The sequence below is a fragment of the Polypterus senegalus genome, chromosome 6 (genome assembly GCF_016835505.1).
Source record: "Polypterus senegalus isolate Bchr_013 chromosome 6, ASM1683550v1, whole genome shotgun sequence".
Classification (NCBI taxonomy): Eukaryota; Metazoa; Chordata; class Cladistia; order Polypteriformes; family Polypteridae; genus Polypterus; species Polypterus senegalus.
In genome coordinates, this window is record NC_053159.1 from 23241403 (window position 1) to 23256607 (window position 15205).

Below are 15205 nucleotides of genomic sequence, written 5' to 3' on the forward strand. Positions count from 1 at the left end.
CGATGACACTATGTTAGTTTTGCATGATGTGAAAAGGATTTGGTGTTGAATTTGATTTTCAGTGTCACAAAACTGAGCTAATAATATTTTGCATTTTGCTTGAAATGTAAAAAAGTGCACATGGGAAGGATTGAAATATTGCATGTTTTGCATTTGTTTTAAAGTTATAAAGTACATATTGATAATGTTCATTTAGTAACGGTGTTGATAAATGACTGTGAGGCTCAGGCCGAGGAGGGGCCCATTAATACAGTTCTGACATGTATAATAGCTCCCTGCTCAAGACCATGATGATTTCATGTAAAACCTTAATTTATGGACTATTGGCCTGTGCTTTAATTCATATACTTTTGAATTAAACCCATATTTATTCCTTCTAGTTAGCTGTTTGTCACAGGTTTGTTTAAGTATGCCATTCATTTTCCTTTATTTTACTACCAGTAATGTGCAGTGAATACACTTGACTTGAGCATTCCTAGTTCTCATCCTCTTTCTCTGCACGTTTAGCATTCGTTTGCTGCCGAGGGCTGATTCTACAATAAAATAAAAGAAATAATAAAAGGAATAACCTTGGAGGTCAATCATCACCATGAAAGCGGATAGTAGACGTCACGTAGTATATGTGTACCAAATTTCAGGTCAATTGGTCAAACAGTTTGCGAGCTACAGGTGATTTAAAATCCTGGACAGACAAACGAACAGCCATGGTAGTGTATTATATATAAAGACTAGCTATACCCCGTGGCTTCGCCCACATAGTAATGAAACAGGACACACTTTAAAAATCAATAGACGTTGGCACTATATCTGATCGTGTTCAGCTTTGACTGGAAAGCGTTCTCCACGTGGGGAGAAAAGCACGTGGCTGTGATATCGCTGGCAATCAGCAGCTACCCTCTAAAACACATGGAGCTCTGATCTCTCTCTCAAAAATGTTACTCCTTAACAATCTGTAGATGATAATGTCTGCTGAACAAACAGGTATCGCTAGCTAAGCAGAGGCAAGGTGCACTCCAACACATGGCGAGATGTAGACCAAGGGTGATGGGTCGTTTTTGAACGAATCTTTAATGTGACTCGGGAAGAACGAGTCGCGCATGCGCATTTGCGCAACTTCCTATAGTTTCTGTATTGGAATTGATTCACCTGTTTCGAGTCTTCGGATTTTTCGAGTCGTTCGTTCATCACGTGACAGCCCCATAAGCTTAACCAACTCAGTCTGAGCCGGAAACAGAATTGATTAGTTCATCGTTCGAGTCTTCGGGTTTGAGTCGTTCGTTCATCACGTGACAGCCCCATAAGCTTAACCTATGCAGTCTGAGCCGGAAAGAGAATTGAACGAAATGACTCGAAAAATGATTCGTTCATTTTGCTGAACGAGACTCAAAAGATCCGAGTCAGTAAAATGATCCGAACTTCCCGGCAACTCGAACAGAGGCTGGCAAGTGAATGAGGAAGGCCCCGCCCCCTCTTGGATTTGCATAAATACATCGGTACTGCAAGCGAACTATGGTACTTAGCGCGATGAGAGAAGTCGCAAAATCAACCGGAAAGTTCAAGCAAATTATAGAAAACAACCAGATCTAAATCTGTTAAGTAATTCTCTCGTGAAATGCAGACAGACAGACATACAGACAGAACGCACTTGGACCGTGAATTTTTTAAAACCGTTTCTTAGCGAGCACCTATGGGCCAAGGCGTAATCTACATTTCAAATTTCAAGTCCCAAGTCCTCATGGTTCAGGAGATTTTGTGATGTGTGAGTCAGTGATATTTGGCTTTTATGTATATTGATTACTATGGATGTCCAACACTTCTTTAATGCTTTCCAAAAGCAACTTTCCTTGCACAAAGTTTGAAACTCTGTAAGCAAATAACTCTGTTTAACCCAATTTTGTGTTCCCAGCAAGACTGAGCTCAAGGTAGGAAACAGTGCTGGCTGAAGTACCACTTCATTGCATGGCCCACTGATGTACACATCTACAACCAGGCCAGTTTGGAACTCATTTGACAAGCACATTTTTGGTGAGGTGGAAGTTTTTGGAGTAATGGGAGTATGCAGCAGGTGTCTGAACACAATGGCATAAACCAGTGCTTAGCAAACTCGGTCCTGGGAACCCACTATGGCTGCAGGTTTTTCTTCCAACCAGCTTCTGGTTTTAATTGGACTCCTGGGGTAATTAAATGAACTGATATTTCCCAATTTCTAAGTTTTGGAAACAATATAGAAATTAGAAAATTAAGTTTGGCAAAAAAAATAAATATATATATATATGTATATTAAAATATACCAAGCAGCTATATGGAAAATTTATTTTTTTTCTTTTTAACAATATTTTCATCTTGATTTTCGTTCTACTTTTCCAGGTGTTCTAATTATTTAATTAATCCATTCTTTACTAATTAGTGGTTCTGACACTAAAGTAGTTGCAGCCTTTGATTATTCAGTGTTGTTTGCCTGGGTGTCTGCTCTGCTCGGTTTTAATTGTCATTAACAACATATAACAAAGGGGGAAAACTGCACAGGGAAATGCAAAATATAATGAAATCAACAAAAGAGTGTCAGTCAGTATCACAGGGTCACGGGGGTCTGCTGGAGCCAATCCCAGCCAGCACAGGGCGCAAGGCAGGAACAAATCCCCGGGGCAAGGCGCCAGCTCACCGCAGACAAAAAAGAGTTAAACATTTAAATCAATAGCAAAAGCAGAAATATTTCTAAATGTTTTGTAAATGTAAAAATCATGGTGCTGTGCTTTTGTGAATGTAGAATAAGAGAAAAAAAAATACCAGCTAATTAAATGAGATCAGTGTTACCAGTTGCTGTCACTGATTATGAATCGGGTTGAAACGAAAACCTGCAGCCACAGTGCGTCCCCAGGATCGAGTTTACAATTACAACGAATATCCTAATTTAAGCTTCCCGGCAAAGAAAAGACAGACATAATTGAAGCTGTCCTACAACGTCAATAAAGGAAATCAATTCTGATAGAGCTGGTAATTTAACCAGATAAAACTGGGGAAAATTTAGTAGCTGATCATTACTTTGTACGTTCACATTTCCGTGCCCAAATAGCAATCTGTGTATAAATAGGGCAAAGCACCGCATTACATATTAACAAAACTTGTATTGCATAATATTTAAGCACATGCTCTCTGCGCGTCCTTCTCCATTGCTACGCGCCTGAGCAGAACAGGGGCGTTACGGTTACTAGGAGACATAGACGCTCTGGTCGCGTATATTAAGAAGCTTGAACGCATGCGCGGCCACTTGTTGCCTCGGAACCGCGAAGCGGTCTTCTGTAACGGAAGCAACACACACCTCTCACACAGAGGATTATAAAGTCAGCGTCCTGCCATATGCTTCAAGCCCCTTGACCCGCACGACTTCGAAACTCGGGGAGTGGACAAGGGAAGCGCTTTGAGAGGGTATGAACTACTGTGTGTCTTTCCAGCGGGTTTTCAACTTATATTTGCACATAATTGAAAAACGACAGTGCTTATAAAGTTATTTCTAGCCTTCACCTGCTGAGCATGCGTGCGCCCAGCAAAATTGCCCAGTTAATTAGATTCTCAAATGGAATCGATTTCGGTAACTGTTTCCCAGAATACTGTTGCACAAAGGTCCCTTTTTTGCAGTGTCATCTCTTCCCCCTCTTTAGAGAATGCTGAATTTACGGCAACGTCTTTGTCCCTCGTTTGCTTGCACAAACTTCTGCATTCTTTAAGGAGATCTCATTATCGCCTGGAAAAGAGCTGAAGAAATGACTGGAGTCCCGCTGTATATGCTAAAATATACTCGTCTAACGGATTCCATTCTCTTTACAGTAGAGGTTAACATGTTAATCTCCCCAGTCATCTACTATATCTCTGAAGCCGTTTACGGAGCCACGGGGCGACTTCATAATTTATCACCCTTTGTGTTTTGAGTGTGGCACATGATAATACACCCAGATTGGCACAGTTGTTTCTCATCAGTAATAATTGTGCAACCCGTTTATCCTTTGGCCATGGCACCTTTTTAGTAGTAGTTTAAGCACAATTAAAATGATTCCTTTTAAAATTCATATTGTTATCTTTCAGCCTGATATTTGAGTTGGGTAGCATAAAAGTTAATACTGGTGCCTCCCGATTTTAAGGGACCACAATTCAATTTCCATTGTGGTCACTGTGGTGTAGAGCTTGAATGTTCTTATTATAATTTTTTCCTATTGTAGTTTCCAATCATATGCAAAGTGTTAGATTAAATAGTGACTCAAAATTGCCTCAATAGGAGCGTGCCTTGTGATGAACAGGCATTCCACTCGGGCTGGGTTTCTTTCTTTTGCCAGCAAATGGAGAGATGGTTTGGCTAGATGGAGGGCTTGTTTAGAAGGATTAAGGGGTGTGTGGGAGAATACCATTTTCTTTCTTAAATAAATTAATTCTTGTTAATAAGACTTTGGAGGAAAAGCTTTCCCTTTGTTGACAATCCTTTTAGATATGTCTTATTCCCTATTATATAGTCATGATTAACTTTATCCCGAAAATCACCCTTATCAATAAGCAGGCAGTGTGGCGCAGTGTTTAAGGCTTTCAACTTTAAACCCTTAGGCTCTGCGTTCAAGTCCTGCTACTATCACTGTGTGACCTTGAGCAAGTCACTTGACCTGGCTGTACTGCAATTGAGAAAACAAGTGGAATATAACTAACAGTATCAGTCAAATGTTGTAAGACTCCTTTATCTAATAATAATTTGTAATAATATTAAGCTGGAAAGATAAAAAGAAAGAAAAAGCGTATATGTCTATGAAGCTTCAGCTCTGTATCTTGGCTCGCATTTAAATTCATGTCTTGTTTTCCTAATTATTATGCCCACTTTTTCTTACCTTGAGTGCCTCTAAAATCTTTTTTTTTTGTGCTTGTTTTGCCAGTTGTGCTCTCTATTGGAGAAAAATTTGTTTTAAAAAAATGTGCTTGATCAGGATTCAATTTTAGGGGGGTAGGTTGGAGGGGATGCAATTTTCCTTGCTACCCTTTAACAATTCAGTCTGTTTAAATCTGATGTTTTACTACTAAGCCCGGAAAAATTAGATGAGCAAAGTTACCGTGTCATATTTGGCCATAGATTATATTATAACTGTTAGAGACGTCTGTGTTACATGTTGGTCTAAAGAAAACGTTAAAAGAGGCATTTTGCCATCTCAAAAATAATTAGTTTTTATGTTTGCTTTTTGCCCTTTAATGATTGCAGAAAGGCTGGTTAATGGTTTTCTTTTACTCAACTCAGTTTCTGAAACTTTCTGCAGTGTGTCCCAACTAATAACATTCTTGGAAGGCGTCCATTTCTGCAGAATGCTACTTTCTGAGTTTTGAACTTGTGATTACATAGGGGCCGCTTCTGCTGGATTAAATCATTTGCCTGTGGAGATCTGAATTGATTTTCAGATCACGCTGCTGACATATAAAGAGACTGTCCCCGTTTTTTTTAGCTCCCTTTGCAGATATACATAAGTGTATTAGCAATCCTGTCCGCATATGCAGCTGAACTTACTAATCAATACAGACCTTGGTTGATATTTTTCCTCTGCTGAGGTTGCCCTTGACTATTGTACTTAAATCTACAATGAGTACACAAAGTAATAAGTCCGCTTCATTTTATGTTGTACACACACACACACACACACTATGGAATTCGATTCTGCTGTATGTTAGGCCTTGAAGAAAGCCTCCGCATTTTACAAAAATATTAAAGCCATACTGTTTTAACTTGCCCGCTTGTCTTTAAAAACATGTATTCTGTATTTGCTTCCTTTATTTTTTATTAATTTTATGTATTTTGCAACAGCTGGGGAATGTATTTTAAAGTTGCTATATAAATAAAATGTCTTATATGGATTTTAATATTGCTGAAATCTGGGATCTTGACTCTCTTGCAAGTAAAAAAGAACAGAATTCTTTGTTAGAATTCAATTCACTTATCCATCCTTTTTCCTCCTTCATCCTTATGCCCACTTTAATTGGTGCAGGGTCACTATTGGTATTATCTGGTGAAACTCAACCCTAGTCCATCACACACACACACACACACTGCAGTACATGCCCTATGGGATTACTTTTGAGTCAGCAATTCACTTAGCTTGCCTTTCTTTAAGACGTGGAAGGAAAGGCCACATATTCAGCTCAGTGCCAATGGGGAGCTGGGACAGACAGACAGATAGATAGATATGAAAGGCACTATACAATAGATAGACAGATAGTGTCATGTATGTGCGTCTGCAGGCTCATCTGAACCCAGGTTGAGAAGGGTCACTCGTGCTTACCTTCTCCACTTTTCTTCCCTCGAGAGCACTGAGAAGATACCCAGTGAGGGCAATTAACTCTGCCCCTTCTGGTTCCCCACCTTTAAAAGCCTGCTATTGCTGGAAGGAGGCGGTCAGTTCTGAACCAACTGCGCTGTAGAGTAGAGCTCCCTGTCACATGACAGAAGACATTGTTTCAGGCAGGCAACTTTTATTAGTTCTGCACCTTCTTTTGTTGTTTATAGCGCTGCTCATATTGACCCCCTTTTTTATTGTTATTTTCTGGCTGAATTAAACGGGGTGACCGGGTTGGCGCCCCAACATTTTCCTGTCGGAACCTGCAGTGCCTTCTTCAGCCACAAAAGATAGACAGATAGATAGATAGACAGATAGTAATGGTACTATTTATGATATCTATAAATAGTAAAGGCATTATGTAACAGATACATATGTAAGGCACTATATAAGCTGTTGATAGATTGATAGCTATGAAAAGGCACTATATAATAGATAGTACATTGTTTACCCCCAAGAGGAAATTAAGAAACCCAGCAGCAGCAGCAGCAAGCGAAAGGTGATTCCAGGACATGTGAAGGCCTACATCGGTTTATTTAGAGTCATCCTAACCTGTGCATATTTGTAAAGTTAGGAGGTTTACTTGATTCCCCCGATAGTAGCCCATATGAACACGTGAAGAATATGTAGACCTTTACTGACAGTGACTGTAATTGGCGACTCAAAGTTGGCTTGTCATAAATGACTGTGTCCGGTGATTAAACTGGGGTCTTATCCAAGGCTGGATTTTGCTTGGCAGCTGACACAGCCAGGATAGTCTCCATCTTCCCCAGACCCTATATGCATAACATGTGAAATAGTAAAATAAAAGGATTATTGGAGAGGTTTCACCAGTGGTGGAATGGTGATTAGTAATACTGATTTGCAGCTCTGGAGACACAAGCTTGGTTTTAGGTCCATTCTCAGTTTGATTTGGTTTCCTCCCTTATCTCAGGGACATTTATAGTGATTGTAAGTGGTACATCATAAATGGGACTTCCCTGTAAAGGGGACTGGCATCCCATCAAGTGATGGTTTCTTCCTTATGCTGGAAAGTGATTCTCCAGCCCCCAGTGGCCTCCTATGGGACTAATAAAATCTTTCCTTACAGTGGCATAGACACAGGTTCAGTTTCCGTGTTGGTCACAAGTCTCTTCTCCAAGGTACACCTAAAGGATGGCTGTTCCCTTGAATTGGAGATTCTAAGTTGGCTCGCCATCAATGAGTATGCTGTATGATGGACTGGCATACCATCGCTAGTAGGATAACCTCTGGCTTTTTGTTAATAGAAAAGTCTGTACAGAAAATGAACAAGTGAATGGTTTTGATCTGATTGTAATTTTAAGTGTATGAACTCATTGGTGTACTTCATTGCTTTTTATAATATGTAACATTTCTCCACATATCAGAAATGTTAAATCTTCAATCAATTTTTTTTTAATGTAACCCGCTAAATAGCAAACTAAGTTGCAAGGCCCTTTTTCAAAGCAAACAAGATTGCAATAGACTGTAGTTCACAAGATGTAGTTGTACAAATAATGAAAAAATAATTTTAGATAAGTCAATAGAGAATATAGTGAACGAGGCTGTGTAGGGCCTTTCTTAAAGAGGCTACAAGGAATATGGCTGACATTTACGTATGTATTGTAGGTAAAATTATTATGGCTGACATTTTATGAATGTAGTTCGAGTTACTAGGCTGACATTTACGTATGTGCTTCAAACTATTATGGATGACATTTACGTATGCAGTAAAAACTTAGGCTGAAGTATTAAAAAAAAAACTTCAATTGCTTAGTCAATTCACACATTTATTTTGGGCCAAAATATATATAATATGTATATTACACTTTTACAAAACATGTTAAACTTTCATATATATTTAAAAATTATATAAACTAATAAAACTCATATATATTGTATATTGAGATGTCTTTGAAAAGGACATATTAGTAATGCAACAAGCAAAACATAGACTTATCTGCAAGTAATTCATTTTTTATTTTTTACTTAAAAACAGGATTTCTGAAAGTATGAAGAAAGCAAATGAATCATTTATTGTACCTTTCAAAAATGAAAAAGATGTCTCACCGGAAAATACAAGCATTCAAGAAGCATTTGAGAAGTTCAGAAAACAACATCAGGTATTTATGCTTCAGAATGAATTACATTTTTTATGTTGAAAGTTAACCTGTTATAATATATTGTTGTGGACAGCCAGGACCCTTACCTGACATGGACCTTTTTTTAGTGGAAGGACCAGGGGAGAGGGCATCTTATCTCTCCTGGATCAGTAGATGGTATCCACGCTGGGTTGAACGCTGCCACAGATTCCCACAGGACACACTGGTGGCTCAGCCATGTTGTGTTCCATAGGTACCGCCAGGGGGCATATTGCATGAAAAAGGAATAAAGAGCAAGTGGACTGGAAAGCCAGCAAAAGTGGCCGAAACAAGAAAATAAAAAGAAAGGAGAAAGAAATCTGTCTTAATTAGTCACTAAAGATAATACCTCATTTGCATCAGTTCTTCAAAGTGATGTGTGATTGGCAGGCTCCTTTTTAAAGTGCTATAGGATTTAACAGCGATTGGAGTCATCAAAAGTGATCTGTATTCCCAAGCGTATGCTTAATATTCAACAGCCAATCTCCAACAAGGGATTTCATCAGATAGTAAGCTATCAGGAAGAAAACCATATAAAAAATTACAACCCAGTAAACAACAAGATGCAATGCTAGTTAAATGAGGCTGGACAGCAGGGGTTTAACTCATAGAAAGTCAATTCTCATGAATGGGACTTCTCCAGGTTGGTGGCACACATGTGAGAAAAAAACAGCAAGTGGTCTGGAAGGCCAGCAAAAGTGGTCGACAGAAGAATAGAAATAAAAGGCAAGAGAAAGAAATGGTCTTAAATATTCACTAAAGTTATTCAAAGTGATCTGTGATTGACTGGCTCTTTTTTAAAGTTATGTGATTGGTTACCATTGGGCATCCTCTAAAGTGATCTGTAACTGGCCAGCACTGGCACTGATTTCCCTCTCTGACTACCTTAGTAGTTACCATTACCTTACTTACTGGAGAGTGGGGACATCCTTATTTTGTATCACTCCTAGAATCTCTGCGATACCAGGATCAGGCCTTGGTCCAATGGAGTAATTCCCAAACATCTGCTTAATATTGAGCAGTCAAACTCAGACAATAAAGTCACTTAGATATCAAACTGACAGGAATTAAGCCTTATGTATAATTGCAGCCTAGTAAACACCAAGATGCAATGTTGGCTAGATGTGGCCAGAGTGCGGGGGCGTAACTCGTAGAAAATCGTTTCTTGCCAATGGGACTTATCCAGGTTGGTGGCACTCATAGGGGAAAGAACAGCAGGTGGGCTGGAAAGCCAGCAATAGTGGTCGACAGAAGAATAGAAAAGAAAGACAAGAAAATGAAATGGTCCTAAATATTTACTAAAGGCAACACCTCATTTGCATAAGCTATTCAAAGTGATCTGTGATTGGCTGGCTCTTTTATAAAGTTATATCATTGGTCAACATTGGGTGTGATCTAAAGTGATCTGTAACTGGCCAGCACTGGCATTGATTTTCCTATCTGACTGCTTCAGAAGCTACCTTTACCTTACTTAATGGGCAGTGGGGCGTCTTTATTTAGTACCACCCCTGGAAGCTCTGCAATACCAGAGTTAACAAAGTTATGTGATTGGTCACTTGTTTTAGTCCCATTTGCGTTAATGTTACTCAATACATAATGCTTGTCTTTTGCTGTTGAAGACTAATGACAGCTTTTTCTGGTGTCACTGAACTAAGTTCCACAAGGTACTTGGAGGTCTTGCAGATCACTGAAACAGAAACAAGAGTGCACGTTGATTGAGTTCTGAAGTCCTATATCTGGTTTCCTAGCTGCGGTACAGGCTGTTTGGAGTTTTCACATTTATCCACAAAGAGATGCTGGTTAAGTCGACTGGTGACTCCAAGTTGGCCTTCTACTTTATGAGTGTATCCAGGGCTGATTTATGCACCAGCTTTTCCCAGGGCCTTTTGCAAAGCTGAACTCGATTAAGGGGCTGATAATAAATGGTTGGGTAGATGGAGTTTATTGAAGTCATTGAGATGTTTCCTTCAGGATGTATCTAGTCCATAAGCACCGAAAGTATGTTCCTAATGTTTTATCCCTTGAGATCCATTTTGGGTCCAAAGTTTATAAGTTAAGTCAGAGAAAGCTGTTATATGAACAATTTTACTTTCATGTCATACCTTGTACTTGCACAATATGTAAACAAATTTGACATACTGCATATAAATGAAAGACCTGTGTGTGTCTGTGTATGGGGCAGTCCTCTTTGCTCACACTCAACCACAGCTGCTAGATGGCACATACATGCACTTTTAAATTTTTTGGGTGCGTGCATGGACCTCAGTTCTCTACGAAAGACGTGTGTGTGTGTGAGGAGCAGTCTGCGCTGCTCACGCTCAGTCACAGCCACAGGAGTTGGTGTGAATTCCACGTAAGATATAGAAGCTTATACAAATGTGACTTGCACTTGGTGAGATGGCACATGCATGCATTTGTACATTTTTCTGGCGCTTGCATGCACCTCACTTCTCATTCAACCCAAGTAGACAAACTCAGTTTTGTGGTACATATGTGCGTTGTATGTTCACACAACGAGCTACTGTATGTTTTACTGAGGCAGGTTCTAGCCTGTCTGCTCAATTTGTGCCACTGCACTCGACTACATGTCTGTCTTGGACGAAATACGACCTGTCCCAGCTGCAGAGGAGGGTCCATGACCTCTACTCTGGGTAATTCTTAAGAGTTAGCTGATGCCTCTTCAGGTTCACCAATAGTGTAAAACTGCTAGTTGCTTAATAAGAAGCAGTTAATTGCTCAAGTAACATTTCTGCTTCACTTTACTTGTCTCGCTTATTTTGATTTTGAACCCTTATTGCTTATTTTAGTCTTAAATAGCTGTATTCTCAGTTTTGAATGGCTCCTTATTAGCAATAAGATGCAAATGACAAAAGAAACCAGTATTTCTCCATTTAGCTTGTTTCCATTTACACCTGTGTGTATTTATTATGCACTGTTGGGTTTAATTAAATACTTGGAAGGAAAATGAAAAAAAAAAGTGAAGGACTGAGAATTACTCCTCCATTTTAGCTTTCAAATCATTTGGATGATATCCTTAGAAAGGAAAAACAAAAATCTAGGATATGAGGATGGCCTGACACGGCAGAGTTAAAGCACTAACATTTAAATTCAATTACTGGCAAGGATTGTTTTCTAATTAAGCACCTGCAGCCACTGCGGTCTTGCAGAAATGACTTTGCCCATCCCTGGCATAGCGTTTGGACAATTGTGATAAAGAACTCAACTGGCAGAAAGAAAAGAGATTGAGAAAGGAATAAGTCTGGTTTTGTAAAGAACTGGCTGAGACAATGTACCAGATAGACTGGAGCTCAAGACTTGTCAGTTAGCTCCTGGGGTCCTGCAGGTTATATTATTTTAACCAGTTTTTATATGTCTCATTGTTGATGTTTTTTTTTACTAATATTACATCTACAAGTAAATTTTCAACCCGCCTGTTAAATCTACCATTGGTAAAGACCAGCTGGAATGTTGCCATTATTCTTCCTTGACCTGAGGCAGGTTCATTGCCAGCCATCAATTGCAGTGCTACACCCTTGATTGGGCAATAATTTACAGTGGTTTGTTTGAGACTTATTTAAAACAATGCAAAACAAACCTGCTTGTACAAACTGGCCAACATTCAGATATTGATCCTTGTTTTAGACTCATTTATTAGCTCAGCATTTCCATCCATCCATTTCCATAACCTGCTTAATCCTGTTTTAGGGTTGTAATGATCCAGAGACTATCCCAGGAGTATTTATATGCCAGAAGTAAAAAGGTGTTCCCCTTGAAAGAGCAGAATAAACATTCTGTTTTGTGGAAGGTATTCTGTTGAAATGTTTAAAAACATGCAATGTGATCATCCTAATAATGTGCTAACGAAATATAAATTGTTCATAAAATTGTATCGTATAATGTGAGATAATGTTTTTCCATGGAAATAATAATTTAAAGATTACTTTGGCAGTCAAGTGACAGCATGTCAAGTGTGGCACAGTGGTTAGACGTGCTGCCTCGCAGCTCCAGATGCCTTGGGTTTAACTCTTAGCCCAGGGGTTGTTGTATATGTGGAGTTTGCAGGTCCTCTATGTGTGTTGGGTGATCAGTTGGTCAAATTTTGCCCAGTATGAGTGAGTGAAGGTGTGTGCTGAGTTTACATTGTAATTGAGTGGTGCCTTATCCAGCACTGGTCTCCACCGTGCTTTCGGTTTTGTCGGGATAAGTGCAAGTCCTGTGTTTTGTTGATGTTTCTTCTACTGTTACCATGGCTCATGTTAATAGGCCACAGACTATTAGGTTAATTATTATAAATGTGTACTGTTGGCATGTTGGTTTATTTTAAATTATCCTAATCTAGAGTCCATCTTAATTTTTTTTAATTACCATATATACTCGCGTATAAGTCAGGTCTTGAAACCCAAAAAATCGATAATAAAATCAGTCCCCGACTTGTACACCCGTTCAAAAATGTGACACCTAATTTTATTTTGTTTTTTTTACATCTTCTTCTTCACCAGTTTCTCAGACGCATTGAATTTTGTTGCAGCATTGCAGTTACCAATTTCTTTCGCCGCTTTAACGACTTTTAATTTAAAACCAGCTTCATATTTTCTTCTGATCGAATGCTCCATCGTAGATAAGAGATGCGCTTTCGATAAAGGTGTATGTGGGTGTGAGATACAAGCAACACAAAACAGTGCAAACGTCGCTTTGGAATAGTTTGGGTATTACCGTGTGGTCAAGTAGGCACAATACATAGAAAAAAAAAGGCTGTGTGCTCCGTGGTTACTCTTTCAGGTGGGCGTTAGCATATCGTAATCTGTTGGACCAAAAGCGTGAGTTTTCCTTATTCGGCTTATATGAATCACATTATAAAATACTGGAAATTATACAGTAAAATCAAGCCTCGACTTATCCTCGGGAGAACTTAAATGTGAGTATATACGGTAAGTGGATTGCTGCTGCTGATATCTCATAGCTTACAGGGCACTGGGTACAAATACTGACACAGGCACTGCCTTTATCGAGTGGGCATATTGTCTTTGCATCTACTTGATGCCTTCCTGGGTCCTCAAGCCTTCAAGATGTATGAACTGGACTTTTTTTTTTTAATATATTAAATTGTAAAATAACAATGCTATGGGATACAATCAGTGTTGGGGAGCAACTTAGTTACATTACTCTTTAATTACCAGAACCAAATATGTTACATAGTTACTTATTATCAAATATAATGCGTTACCAACAGTGCATTACTTTTTCTTCTGTTGTAAGAAAAGTCAGAGCCTCCATTGACTCTGCAACCTCTTGGGCACAGCTGTCCGCACCGTGTTTGTCTGAATATTGACCTCATCGAGAGGTTTACTGACCTCGGCAGCAACATTCATGACTTCCTATGAAGTCAGTAGAAGGATCGTGTGAGCATGCGGGGCTGGAAAGGGGTGTGTGGTGCTCCCGATATTTCAAGAAAAGGACAAAGGTTCAAGTCTTTTGAATTCTGTTGCTTGCTCTCTTGCTATATGGTAGCATGACTTGGACGCTATCCAGTGATCTGAGACAAAGACTGGGCTCCTTTGGTACTGTGTCTCTTCAGAGAGTCCTTGGGTACCGCTGATTTGACTTTGTGTTGAATGAGCGATTGCTCATGGGGTCCTGAATGAGGCGCATTACCTGCATTGCGTGGGAACGTCAGTTACAGCACTATGGATATGTGGCGCAATTCCCAGAGGGTGAGGACCAGAGTAGCTGGACCAGGCCAAGGGGACACCCACATGACACCTGACTGCGGCCGATAGATGGTCATTTCTAAGGGATGGGACTGGACTGCCCTGAGCTGTTTCATTGTGTGATGGGTGTGGCAACGCACTGTTCTAGTTCATGCTCCCCCAACCTGGCCTGTATGAAAAAGTACTAATTTTTACTGGCTGGCAATTGTTATTAAATCCTAAGCCTATATATGAACCTTCATGAAACGGACCAGAAAGAAACACAACTAAATTTAATAATTTTCTTGTGTTTTTAAATATGTTTAGTCCTTCATGTGCTGTGAAGTACATGACATCTTTCCCCTTTCTCCATTCCCAATGCGAACCCCTGAAGATTTGTGGTATGAACAGTAGCCTCTGTGTGACCAGATCGCACTGCTTCAATATATCTACAGCAAAACATGGGATGAAAGCTAAACTGACACTTCATGTGTAGGTTTCAGTTAATGGAGTGCATGCAGTATACTCTTTTCTGGTTGGCTTTGTGACTGAACTCTGCGAGGGACCACCGTGCGTCCACCATGTTTGCTTCTTGCTTTATATCCAGTGCTGCTGAGATAATCTCCATCTCCCTGTAACCCTAAACCGAGTGGATTAAATTTCCCCCTCCGCACATGCAGGATTTAATGTTTACTTCTTACTTTTTATTCAATTCTTGTCACTTTATTGCATGTGCTTAACCACATCAGATGACCAGGGCGCACGTGTGCATGATATTACCAAAAAATGCAATACGTCTGTGATATAACATAGTCATTTTAAAAAATATTTTAAATTATTATTATTATTTTTTTTTTGGAGTGTCGGGAATAAGCTTTGGTAGTTATGCAGCAACACGTTTTTTTTTTTTTTTTTTAAGTAACACAAATATTTTTACGTCAATAAAAAATTACTGTGTTATGTAACTCATTACTACATAAAAACATTACTTTTAACATGCTACAAACAGCACTGGATCCATATT

At 39.3% G+C, this 15205-nt stretch overlaps 1 protein-coding gene across 2 annotated transcripts in view; it reads left to right on the forward strand.

The window, feature by feature from the left end:
* Positions 1-3269: 3269 nt before the first annotated feature.
* ttll10 (tubulin tyrosine ligase-like family, member 10) overlaps positions 3270-15205 on the forward strand; it is a 327871-nt gene continuing 315935 nt past the window's right edge. For both annotated transcript variants that reach the window (XM_039755585.1, XM_039755587.1), the window contains exons 1-2: positions 3270-3426; positions 8353-8476. In XM_039755585.1, coding sequence (XP_039611519.1) covers positions 8366-8476 — 111 coding nt within the window. In that variant the 5' untranslated portion in view covers positions 3270-3426; positions 8353-8365. The remainder of the gene's footprint in view (positions 3427-8352; positions 8477-15205) is intronic.